General features: G+C 38.4%; 1 protein-coding gene and 1 non-coding gene across 2 annotated transcripts; both read right to left on the bottom strand.

The window, feature by feature from the left end:
- Window positions 1–3,770: 3,770 nt before the first annotated feature.
- On the bottom strand, window positions 3,771–4,175 carry LOC141539910 (histone H4). The gene has a single exon (XM_074263318.1). It carries the CDS (start codon window positions 4,127–4,129, stop codon window positions 3,818–3,820), a length of 312 nt encoding a protein of 103 aa, XP_074119419.1. The 5' UTR covers window positions 4,130–4,175; the 3' UTR covers window positions 3,771–3,817.
- Window positions 4,176–5,846: 1,671 nt separating this feature from the next.
- Window positions 5,847–5,928, bottom strand: TRNAS-AGA (transfer RNA serine (anticodon AGA)). Its single transcript has one exon. It is a non-coding gene; the product is annotated as a tRNA-Ser (tRNA).
- Window positions 5,929–13,148: the final 7,220 nt, after the last annotated feature.

Genomic DNA, 13,148 nt, shown 5'->3' with positions numbered 1-13,148 from the left:
AGTTTAATAGACTAAGTGGACACTATAAAAAGCTTGTACAACTTCTGTTCCTTTTCTTCTGCTAAATCTTAAAACTCCCTTTCAGATTAACTTAATAAGGCAGAAATAAAGTATAATTCATGTGCCACATTCCTAAGCCCTCCTTTTTTTAAAAGACAGTGACTGGACTACAATAGTTCAGGAAGTGAAATTACAGCAGTAACTTAACAACCTAAAGACCAACTTAAAGCATGGTATTCCATGACCTGAAGTAAAGCTACTAATTTACAAAATTAATGAGGCTTTGCCCCCATGGAACCATCATGGAAGGGTTAAGATTAAAGAAGCTACCTTCTTTACAGGCAATCAGCAAGTTAGATTTTGAGCTCTTCAATCTACCTATAAAAAAATAAATAAATAGAGGAACCCATGTGCATTATAAAGGATCTCTTCAATACAGACCATTAGGCCTCATAGATAGGGTGGATTTGATATTGCTCAAGGGCTTGAGAAAATTCTATTTGCCCAGAAACTCTCTTTCCTCATTTACAAGCACTACTATTACTTGGTAAGTTTTACTTTTTTTTGGCCCAAATTTGTATATGAGACCAAATTCTCTGGTGAAATCTTGAGTTCAGCTAGAACCATTCATGTCAGAAGTGGGATTTTATAAGTAGAATGGACATTTTATTATATTTATTATATTGTAATGCCAGAGAAACTGAACAAGACAGAGATTAGAGAGTATTCAATACAGAATTTACTAAATGGAGAGATTTACTGGGACCAGTGGATGCATAGCTGGTCCAAAGGCTGAACGAGACTATTGTCTTAAAAAATCCAGCACTGAATATGGATACAGGATTTTTATAGGTTAACAAGAACAATAATATAATGGGGGAGGTACCTGGATGGGAATGACCTAATGGGGAGAGGCACCTAGGATAACCAGATGGAGGGAGGTATTGGAGAGGCTCCTGATATTCTAATGATGATGATGATATTCTAAAGGATAAAGACCTTTATCCTATCAAACAGTATTGCCTAAGGTCTAAGATATAAGACCTTTATCCAATCAAACTTTAAGAGGGAATGGTTATAACTTGAGGCAGAGTAACTAAATAGGGCAATCAGGGAAACTGGGTCAGAACATTAAAAGAGAACATCACAACAATATTATATTACATGTATATATAATATATATATGCATTTTATATATGTACATTTATGTAATATGTTTATATATATATGTATACATATATATATATTATAAATAAAATGTTCGGGAGTGAAAGGAAAGAAAGCACAAGTAAGAGTTTTACATTGATCAAATATTTGTCAACCTTTTTCTCCCTTGTTAAGAAGGGTATGAGAGTATTAGCCCTGTGCCAATGCTTGGCACACACTAGTTCAATGTATGTACAAGGAATGTGAGTTTCCAATGAAATATATAACATGGTTCCAAGATCAGGGTAGCAAGGCAGGGGATGAAGTCTGAGCATTGGTAAATGGTGGGAATTTCCAAGGACAGACCATCAATCCAGTTCTGATAGGTTTGGAGGATAAAACCATAAATTCTTACAAACTGGGAATAATGGAGATAGTCAAACTAGAGCCAGGAAGTCTGGAGAGATAGAGGTAGAGGATGCTAATTAGGTATGTGAGATAGGATATGTGAAGTCTTATCTTTTGGAATGCCAGATCTCTACAATACTAATTATCTCAGTTCTAACGGTCAGGAAGGGGGCTTGCAACCAGGGGGATTGAGGCAGAACAATTCAAAGAACTGAGGCAGAACAATTTAGGGAAACTGAGGTAGGACAATAAAAGGGAACTGTGGCACAACAGTGACAGGAATTCTCCGTAGAAGAACTGTGTTGATTTTATACCTTTTATGTTTCTGTTCTCTTCTTTGGTCCATTCTTTTCCTCCCTTCTGATCCTTTCTTGGTATCATGATCTTCTTGCTTTGTTCTTTTTTCCTGGATGGCATAATTTCTAATCCAGAAGTGTTATTCTTCTCAGGACTCATCATGTCAGCAGGAACAGTTGATACATAGTATGAAAAGTACTTGCCTTACTCTGGTCCCTAAAATTGGCAACTGGGCCTAGCTGATAATTTCATTGAACTTGGGGAGGAAACACTAATGATCTCTTTTGCTTCCCTAAATTCAAGTAACATAGATTCAGCATCGTTATATGAATTTCATGAGATCATATATAAAATTTATTTGTAAATAGTAAATATACGCATTGTGTAAGTAGTAAACAGTCAATGGTTGGACTCATATGACCCCACAGCAATCTCTAAGGTAAGGCTCTTAACTCTCCACAAACTGGGATTCTCAAACTACAGCCTGTGGGCCAGATGTGGCCCGCTGAGGGCGTTTATGCGGCCCTCCGGGTTATGGCAAATGGGCTGAGGGACCGAGTGTGAGCTTTTGTTTTTACTGTAGTCTGGCCCTCCAACAGTCTGAGGGACAGTGAACTGGCCCCCCATTTTAAAAGTTTGAGGACCACTGATAGACAACATAAAATTCACTTCCAAACATCTGTAACTACCCAGATTAGCAACAACAAATTTTCCTTTTGTTCTGATCTATATCAAAAGGACATCTTGACCCGGATCCCTTTCTCGTCATCCCTCCCTTCAAATACATGTCCAAAAAGTTCTCATACAGCCATGCCCAACGCGCTCCCCCCCCCCCCAGCCAAATTCCTTTGCTCACACAGTTCTTTAAAAGGCCTTGAACACCAACCATCCCCCTACACACCGGGTAAAGTAACAAAAACTGTAAACGAGGGTGAGCTGTGCTCTTAAGCCCTTCCCTCCTTTCCCTACTAACCTTTTTATCTACTTTTATCTTCTTCAGGACAAAACACCTCTCCATCTCCAGTTTATTCAGCAAACAGGAATGATATTATATTTGTTTTCTTGGGATTAGAATGCATACCTTATTTTTCTATGGATGGCAGAATCTTGAGAAAGGAAAGGAAAAAGCCAAGCCAGGAGAGAGGGTAAAGGGGAAAATGGGAAGGGTTATGTAGCGTGTTAGTTTTCCTTCTATCAAACAAAACATTGTTCCAGACTGAGCGAAATAACATATAAAATATTATCTCCCTATTTTACCAGGGCTGGGATATCAGCTCCTTAAATGCTTCAATGAAATCCTTCCAAGGCATTATTTTTCAATAAATAGATTCGTAGCATTATACAATCCATTTTAGCCCTCCTGTTTAAGCTGAAAAGGTCGCTGGCCCAAAGTCATGTAAAGATAATCAAGTTTGCAGACAGCAATTAAATGTTTTCCTTGCATGGAATAATTCGCGGCTTGGTAACGATTTTCAATAATTGCCCTAGCGAAGCTGCCAGCATCCCTTCGTTCAATTCGCTTCTGATTGGGTAGAAGCCGCAATGTTCTTCCCTAATCTGCAGCCGATTGGTCCTTGCAGTATCCCTTCTCGACTAACATGCTCTCCACTTCCCTACATTCTAGTTACTGCACTCCTGATTGTAGAGTGCATTGTAACCTTGGGTCACAGAAATGTGGTAATCAGATGCATTGAAGAAACTGGTTTTATTTTCTATTCTTTGTAAACTATTACAAAATTACTAAAAAATAGTCTTTGTTTTATAACTAAAACTGGGCCTTATGAAGCTAGTCGATTGGGGAAGACCTATGTATCCTAATTGTGTCAAAATGCAATTGGACATAATAGCAAATACTTACTGCAGTCCCTGTGGTAAACCACAATGTCAACAGCCAAGCGCTACAGTCTTAGAAGGAAAAGTGTGTGGCCCTGAAAAGGGCCTTTATTTTGTGAAAGGTATTAAGAGTTTAGCCGCCGAAGCCGTAGAGGGTACGGCCCTGGCGCTTCAGGGCGTAGACCACGTCCATAGCAGTGACCGTCTTCCTCTTGGCGTGCTCGGTGTAGGTGACGGCGTCCCGGATCACGTTCTCCAGGAACACCTTCAGCACGCCGCGGGTCTCCTCGTAGATGAGCCCCGAGATACGCTTGACGCCCCCCCGGCGGGCCAGACGGCGGATGGCGGGCTTGGTGATGCCCTGGATGTTATCCCGGAGCACCTTCCTGTGCCGCTTGGCACCTCCTTTACCAAGACCCTTGCCTCCCTTACCACGACCAGACATGTTGGCTAGGAGAGTGAAACAAAGGATGTGAAGCTGCCCCGCGCTGGAGCTCCTTTATATAGCGTAGAGTCCGACCTGTTTGAAAACTATGAGCCTTGGGCGGGAACAATTTTTCCCCACCCCTTTTGACTTTAACAGCCAATATAGTTCAAGAATTAAGTTCCGCTTCTCTGAAGAGAAATTGTCTTTCCTATCTTTCATTTCCAGAATTGTATTTTAAAATCTTATTTTTTCCGAGAAGGTTTTTTTCTCCCAAGAAATCTGAAAATAGAAACACGAACAAGTAAATAGATCGCATCTCTATTTTGTACTTAATATAAGCTTAGGATGAGGTATAATTCCTCCAATTGCGGAGGGCGCAAGGTCTCACCTACATTTCCTGTAGTTTATAGAATTTGTCAGCCTATAAAAACTTATTTTGCATCAAAACTATTTTCAGGATAGACTTTAAAGTCAGGAACTGCTAGTATATTGAGTTTCAACGCTGAATCTTCTTTTACAGATGAAGGAAAATAGCTGAGTAGCAACAGAAACAAGAACCAAACAAGACATCTTGATGCAGTGTCTTTATATTTCACGTTGCTGTAAATTGCTGTATATCTGTAGTATTTGTCCTCTCTCACTTATTCTAATGACATGGAGGGAATGATAGCAGAGATCCTCTATTTTACTGGTTCAATGGCAGATTCTAATCTGTTATATAAAAGTCGATTACTTGAAAATGTAATAATTAAAAATCTCCAACTTTCGACAAAAGGTGATTGATTTATGGTGGTTCATTTTGTGATCGGGGTCAGCCTACTATAAAACTACTTCAGAGCTAGAAGGGGCTGTTTTTGTTTTTTGTTTTTTTCCTCTTTCAAATTTCCAGCACTTAACTGAGCTTATAAAAGCTCTTAAGTGTTTTTTTTTTTTTTTCATTAATTCCTTCTTCCTTTGTTTTCAATTAGTTAATGTACTCATGTACTCAACAACTAAGTTTTGGGGAGAGAATGTACATTTCATTTCTTGCTTTCAATGAGCATGTATCCCTTCCCATAACATGCGAAAAACACACGATTATAACAAATTAGCTGAAAGATAAAGGGGAGAGAATGCAAAAAGATGGAATGAGAGTCACTTGTTTGAGGAACATAATGAACAGTATAGACAAGTTGAAAAGGTGTGAAGCTGAATAAAGTGAAGACCCTGGAAGCCCTTAGGGAGCCATAGAACTTGACCGGAGAGAAGTAGGACTATGCTTTACAAAAATCACTCTAGTAGCATCATGAAATTAAGAGGGTAGGAAGTTTCAGAAGTAAATGTTAGATTTCTAATTGAGGGGTGGGCTCATAAAACTGGGAACCTAAAGGAGTCTTAGAAGGAATTTCAGAAAAGTGATAAGCTGGAGCCTTGGAAACCCTCTGTCCCAGGACAAAAATGTCGAATTGACCAAAAAGTTATTCAGTGCCTTATAACACGTTGAAAACCACATTTCCAAATGTGCTCCTTTAGCGATCTTAAGTTCACGGGAAGAGATCAGGCGTGTACCAAAGAATCATTCAGTGCCTCATAAGTGCGAGCTGCTAAGCTTGGAGAGTATGTTGAAAACCACATTTCCAAGTGTGGCTTTAGAGAGCGTCAGTTCTCGGGAAGAGAACAGGGACACGTCTAAGCAGAATTTTCCCCTTTTCTCCCCGAGATTGAAGTATGAAGTAGCCAGTAATTAAAAGGCTTCCGTAGTCGGCAGGATTCGAACCTGCGCGGGGAGACCCCAATGGATTTCTAGTCCATCGCCTTAACCACTCGGCCACGACTACTTCTTAGCAAGGAAAATAATACATATGAAAATATCTCTGTTGGATGGTTTAACTATGTTTATTCATTTTCTAATGATCATTCATTGAGATTCTGTTAAAATAATATGCCCCTTCATGAAAGAAAAAGTTTGAAGCACATTACTTCACCTCTAACAACTGATTATGTATCATTTTGGCACATCATATAAACTTCCTCCGTGTACCTCTTACATAGGATTCCCTCTAACTATGACGACATATGATTAGGGGACTTCCTGGACAAGTTTTCCCTCTCTCCATTACAAAATGGAAATCACCTTTTATCATACAAATAATAACAATATGTCACATTTCTAGAGGTCTTATCAGGACAATCCCATGAAATAGGTTGTATAAATATTATCAGTCCCATTTTATAGTTAAGGAATTTGAGGTGATGTAACTTGCTTAGAACCATAAGATACTAGCTTTATGGTAATGCCAAGAATCAAATTTCTTCTAATTCCATAATGACCACAATTTTCAATATATATTACAAATTTTGGGTCAGTCCACACTTAGTAAAGCACTTATGCAAAACATCATATTCTAGGCACTTTGGAGATTTAGGGGGAAAAAATTCCCTGATCACAAGGAGTTTTATAATTTACTTAGAAAATCAAGTCCAAGATGTATTAAAAGGTAATAATACAAATGACAAAAAACAAATGAGAAGTGTAATCTAGTGTAAATCCTGTCACTAATTAGCCATGACAACACCTCCCCTCCAACTCCGGGAATTATTGGTAAATTCTAAAACACTTTAATCAAATTATACCTTAGTAGTTTCATTTTTCCCCCCTCAGGCAATTGGAGTTAAGTGACTTGCCCAAGATGATGAAGCCTGGAAGTGTTGTGTCTGAGGTCACATTTGAACTCAGATCCTCCTTAGTGCTCTATCCACTGTGCCACTTAGCTACCTGGTTCCTTTTCTTTAAAGAAAGAACTATATTGCTTTCTTAATTCCACTTCTTGCTAGTTGTTTGGTGTGCCCTCCTTTGTATTCACTTTATTGGAAAGCAAATTTAAACCTTTTTAGTTCAACTGAAAACATTAAAAATTGATATTTCTTTAGTCTAAAGTTCTTTCCACATTTTTCCCTTTAGGAAATTTGTGTAAAAGGTCAAGAATAAAAAAGTCTTTGACCCAGGGAAAGAACATTAAGGAATATTAAATGTAGCAATCAGTGTTAAAAAAAAAAAAAAAAAAAAAAAAAAAGAAGAAGAACCTGCCTAATTAAGATCATTGTGTCTTCCCCATCTTCCTAAAGAAATTGTTATGCTCCATCTAAAAACAGGAGAGATTGTGTTGTGCCACAGTTCCCTTTTATGTCCTGCCTCAGTTTCCCTAAATTGTTCTGCCTTGGTTTCACTGAAGTGTTCTGCCTTAATCCCTCTGCAACCCCCCTTTTCTTCTCATTAGAACTGAGATAATTAGGGTTGTGGAGATCTGGCATTCCAAAAGATAAAACTCCAGATGTTCTATCTCAGATACCTAATTGGTATCTCTAAGTCCTGGATTTCCTGGCTCTACTTGGACACCTCCTAAGCCCTTCCAATTTGTAAGAATTTATGGTCCTACCCCCAACCTGTCAAAACTGGATTTATGGTCCCTGCCTGGAGATTCTGGCTTACCAGAATTTGGACCTCCCTGCCCCTTTTATTTAGCTACCGGAGCTTAGAGCCATATTATATATCACTGAAAACTCACATTCACTGCTGGATACTTTGAGACATCAGCCCTCAGGGCAACATGCCCCCAGAACAATCTCTCCCTTTCAAATATTAAAAACTCCCTAATCTCTATCTTGCCTCAGTTTCTCCAGCATTACAGTTGAGGAGAGGGTGGAATCGTTCTTCCTAAAGAAATTGTTATGGTCCTTCTAAAAACAAGAGAGATTGAGGAGAGGATGGAATCATGGAGCCACTTGAGATTCATCTTACAGATGCATAAACAAAAGGTTATTTAGTCTAATGCCAAAAAATCTCTCTGACCTCATTCCATGTGGTTTTGAGACCAAAAATTAATGTCCATGGGATTCTAAATTCAAATGCTAACTATTTACAGACAACTTTTACAAAAAGAGCTTACTTAATACTTTTTGCCCTATTTACTATTGTGGGGGAAAATAAGAATTTCAATTACACTTCAATTACACTTCACTACATCTTGATGAAATAATATAAAAATCATCCTCCACCGACTCTGTCCTAGCCCCATCACCTAAAAGTTTCCTCCCCATCCAGCCTCTATGCTAGGACATGAATGGTCTCATTTACAATTGCAAAAGCTACTTCTTATTCCGGAAAAAGAGACCTTGAAGTTTTATCTTAAAGAACTACTTTCACAATTGTAAAAATTTTTGTTCTTTTATCTCCTGCCCTTGAACAGAGAATGTTCTCATAATCCTACCACTTATGTTTCAAATATTGCCTTTCTCTCTCCCTAGTGTGATTTCCCCACATCTCCCTTTCCAGTAAAATATTTTTGTTTGTTCATTTTTTCTATTACATGCTGCTGTGTATTCTAAAAAGGAGGCCTAGTGATTACAAAAATACCAGAGAAATCTTTACTTGTTCATAATAAGTTTTCTACTATATGCTGTTAATGTTTGGCTGTGTACTTAAAAAAAAAATCTGCTGGTTACAAAAATTAAATCTGTACCAGAGAAATCTGAATTTATTATTAGGGAAAACATATTCCTTAACATTCTAATTTCAATGAGAGTCTGAAATGTTTTCTCTTCTTTTCTCACCTTCCTGTCTGTTTTCCTTCAAGTCCCAGGTAAAATCCACTTTTTATGGGAAGCTTTCCTCAAACATGCTTAATCCTAGTGTCTTCCCTCGGTTAGTTATGTCCCGTTTCTTCAGTAGTTAGCATGTTCTCTATACATTGTTCTTTGCATGTTGTCTCCCCCATTAGAATGTGAGGTCCCTGAGAATAAGGACTGCATTTTTGCCTTTCTTTGTATTCTCATACCCAATATAGTGCCTGGCACATAGTTGGTGGTTAATAAATGTTGACTGATAGATAATTTATACTATGCTTCAAAACAATTTTCATTTTCCTTTATTTATTTTTTGTTTGTTTGTTTGTTTTTCTTTTTTCCCCCTTTACTTACAAAGGCTAATGTTCTAAGAGATTGCTTCCATCCGTCATATTTTTTACTTTAAAATCACTGGGTCTTTTAATGTTTGGGTCATATACTATTAAAACCATTAGAGATGCATTAAAAGCATAGCCCCATTAAACCATTAAAAATAAAACCATTAGAAATGTCTAGTATTAGCCTACCTTTAAAAATTAAATGTTTACTCTGTTAACTTGTTCAATAAAATAAATGTATACTACAAAAAAAAAAAAAAAAAAAAAAAAAAAAAAAAAAAAAAAAAAAAAACATTCTAATTTCAGTTTGTTTTTCTATCTTTGACCCAGAGATATCAGACCCTCACTGCTGGTTTTTCTCAAGAGAACAAGCAAATTCAACACTATTCATATAATTGTGAGAGATGGATGATCATTTGGTTTCCACAGTTATGAAAATCAAACTGGAGAAATAAAACAAATTAGAAAACTGAAACCCACAAGGAAATCAAAGAATAATCAAGGGTGGAGGTTATCTGCCTCTGAAAGAAAGTAAATACTTTTTGGGTACAGGGAGTGATGTAATCTGGCCTGAGATTTGAAAATAATATTTTGTTCTTTGCCCTTCGTCTTCCTCAGTTACCATCCCCTTTCTAGAAAGTAAATTCCTTGGGGGCAGGGACTAGCTATGTAATGAAGGATGGAGATTCATGATGAGTAACTTCCAGTTCATGGGGAGTCAAGGGAGGGACTTAGGAAATAAGGAAATAATAGGAAATAAAATGCTGCTTTTCTATGCATCTACTCACCTAGGCACCCCCTCTTGTAAGAATGTAAAATATATCTCTCATGTATCATCCGTGAATCAGTTAAGTTCTTGGTAAGATATTTTGTTCCTTACATAGCTATTTTATATTCTTATTCATCACTGTTTAAGTGGTAGACCAGACTCCAAACTGTGACCTATCTATGAAAATGAAATTCCCAAAACTATATAGGAATGTGTACTGATACTGGCAATGGGTTTAATGTAACTTTGAAGTGTTCTGGAAGCATTATGTCAGAGCCTTGGAGGCTCCAAATTTCAAGTACTCCTTTGGATATGGGTTGTAGATACCAGGCTGATGTCAGGGACCAAAACTTGAAATTTGGTCATGTGAAGAATTCACAATGGCCATTCTCTTTGTCAAAAGGTAGATTTATTTAGGGAAGAGATTATAGACAAAGAAGAAGGGATACCTAGACACCAAGAATGATAAATATGACATAAGAGTGGGAGAGCATATGAAAGACAAGTTCCTCAGGGGAACTCTCAATTTACCCAGTAGAAAGGGAGCATTCCATGAGATTGGGGCATTATGAATAAATCATGAAAAGGTTTTAAAATAGCTAGCTTGGAGAAGTGGGGTTGAGAAGCAGAATGGAGTTAGGGGAGATACGACTTGGCATGGGGAGGAATAAAGAGACATCTCATGGCAGTGCCAGTGCCCCAAAGGCAAGCAGCAGCCATGGGATGGCCCATTAAGTAGATTTTATAAGGAAAATTTTGTGCGGAGCCAGCACTGAGCTCAGGGCAAAGGTCATATTCCTATGTAAATACCCACCCAGGGTAAAGAAGTCTGTCTCCACATAATTTACACCTGGGGCAAAGGTTATACTTTTACCATTCCTGGGTAAAGAATTCTGTCTCCACACAAATTACATTCTGGAATATCTCATGTCACAAGAACTTTCTGTGAATTAATAGTTTTTGTTTTATCCTGATTCATGTGTGCCTTACCTCCTTAACTCTCCCTATATAAATTTGTGCTTATCCCTACAATAAACGAGATTTGATCAGAAAGCCTGTCTTGTCTCCATTCTTCACTTCTCCTGTCCCCCATTCCCTATTCTTCTCTTCTAGGGCCCACGTTTTTCCCCCACAGATCGGGACAAAATTTAATATCAATGACATAACTGGAATTTTTGACAGGACATGGTGGTATGGTGTAACTTCTAGGGAAGTATAGCAATGGTTTTGTGGTCCCCTGATCTTGAGGGGCTTCTGTTCTGGCAATATGTCAGATTGCTTCTGGCCTCAAGGTAGTCCCACAGATCAAACTCCTGAGACAGTAGTGAATAGACTATCCCTCAGTTCATTGCTGACTGTCAGATAATCTGTTGGTCAGTGAAAACCTAATTCATTGCTCCTCAATTAATTGCTGACTGATAATCTTGTCTGTGAGAACCAGATTCTGGAGATCACTGCTCCTTCCTACTTACAAGCCATAGAATTAGCATATCAATGATAGAAAGCTAGATAAATGTGTCTCCTTGCATCTGTTTATCTGCTAATTTCTTTTGGAAATTCAGCCAGCTTTGTAATGGTGTTACAACTGCAATAAACTTTGCCGCTCAAGTTGGATATGCCTGCAAATTTGAGGCACCTTACAACAGCAGTCTATGATCCACAATTTTTGGGGTCCCGTTTCCAAGCCTCAACAATGGCAAGGTGAGACTGCATGAGACCCCTACAGAGGGTGAGTCTCAAGGGTTTCATTTAATTTGGATTTCAGACTGGATGTCCTCCCCAGAGGGTGGGACCATGCAGCTAAACTGATTTCTTTACCTTCTCTCTGCTAACTACACCCAACATTGAAGATCTCATCACTTTCATTCCCAACCTGCAAACAGGTTCTATGTGTTTCATAGGCATCTGTATTCCAAGCCAGTGAGACAGTGAGAAACTTCATTGGAGATTGTTTCCATACCCAAAAAGGTCAGCAAAAGGCCAGAATTCTGAGTTGATTCTAGACTTCTCAAACCTGCTGTGAATGATTTTAAAAGACTGAAAAGAATAACAAAAGCCTTGTGCAGTCTAGCAAGTAAATTTCAGTCAAAACCTCAGTAAAATAACCAAGATTTCTTTCTGATAAAGAATTATTATATTTATTAACATAGATATATTATATTTATTAAAAAAAAAGTAATACTAATTTCTTACAGTTGTTATAAGGCAGAGGACAAGGGGGAATACTATATCATAAAATGAGTATCACACAAAGGATAAGGCAAAAAAAAACCTTGAAAACAAAATATTAAGATCTCAAGTTTATAAATAAATGGGTAAGGCTTAGCTAAATGGTAGGATTTTGGAGGTTCTTTGTCAGAAATGTATAAAAGCTGTGAACATTTTCAAGGGAGTGGTTCTCTCCTGCTGTGAATCTGGCTCACAGACCAGGATGGGGTCTGCTTCTCTAGATTCTAATAAATAATTCTGCTTTCTATGAATGATCTGAGTAGTCAATTTGGGTAGGTCTCTACCAAACAGTTGGGGGCTCTCCGGGATGGGGTCTTTGGGGGAGATGGCTGTGCACCCCAGACAGGTACAGGCACCCATGGAGCAGTTTTCTCCATGGTCTCTGGCTCTGGGTGTGCAGCCTCCCTCCCTCTTAGACAACAACCCAAGGCAGAGGTACTCAGTGGAAAGCAGAATTGAAGATTGAAGATTAAAGGAAGCAGAGTCCTGACTGGCTGGTGCAGTTTTAGAATACACATGTGATGGCTCGGTAAGCTCTTGGAATAGTAGGGGGTCTTATTGGCTGGGTTTTAGGGAACCCAAGGGAAAAGCCCTTGCTAAATTTTGTGGAGTATTGGACTGTGACAGGCCTCAGTGATAAAGAACTGCCAAGGGAGGCTTCCAGGAAACTACTGAACTTAGTTTGGGGAACTAAGTATGGGAAAGACACAGTCCAAGAATTTGTCAGGACGGGAGCTAGGTATAAAAAGAAATGTAAAAGATGAAAATAAGAGCTCTACTTGTGTCTATGTATGTTTATATTCTCTGCATTGTTTTTGTTCTGTGTTAAAAATTAGCAAGTTCATAAGAGATAAGAGTTCAGCCTCTGTGTTGCAGGCTTAGAAAAATATCAAGCTGAATTGCTGGGATTTGGAATTCAGTTGGAGTAGCAATTCTTTCAGAGTGGCTCAGAATGTATTGGTCTTAAATCATGGAATATCTAGGCATTCTCTGGGAAGGCAGAGAGATGCACTAAATGGGCTTCAAAGTTTAGAGAAGCTCCATTTGGATTCTGGGAGAGAAGAATGTTCAAGGTGAAACATTCTGTCCAGGGGCAGGG

The sequence above is a fragment of the Sminthopsis crassicaudata genome, chromosome 4 (assembly GCF_048593235.1).
Source record: "Sminthopsis crassicaudata isolate SCR6 chromosome 4, ASM4859323v1, whole genome shotgun sequence".
Classification (NCBI taxonomy): domain Eukaryota; kingdom Metazoa; phylum Chordata; class Mammalia; order Dasyuromorphia; family Dasyuridae; genus Sminthopsis; species Sminthopsis crassicaudata.
The sequence above is the reverse complement of the archived record's forward strand: the minus strand, read 5'-3'. Positions and strand labels throughout refer to the sequence as shown.

What these genes read in the sequence shown, in the direction of transcription:
- LOC141539910 (XM_074263318.1), bottom strand. Translation starts at nt 4,129, where the DNA reads ATGTCTGGTCGTGGTAAGGGAGGCAAGGGTCTTGGTAAAGGAGGTGCC.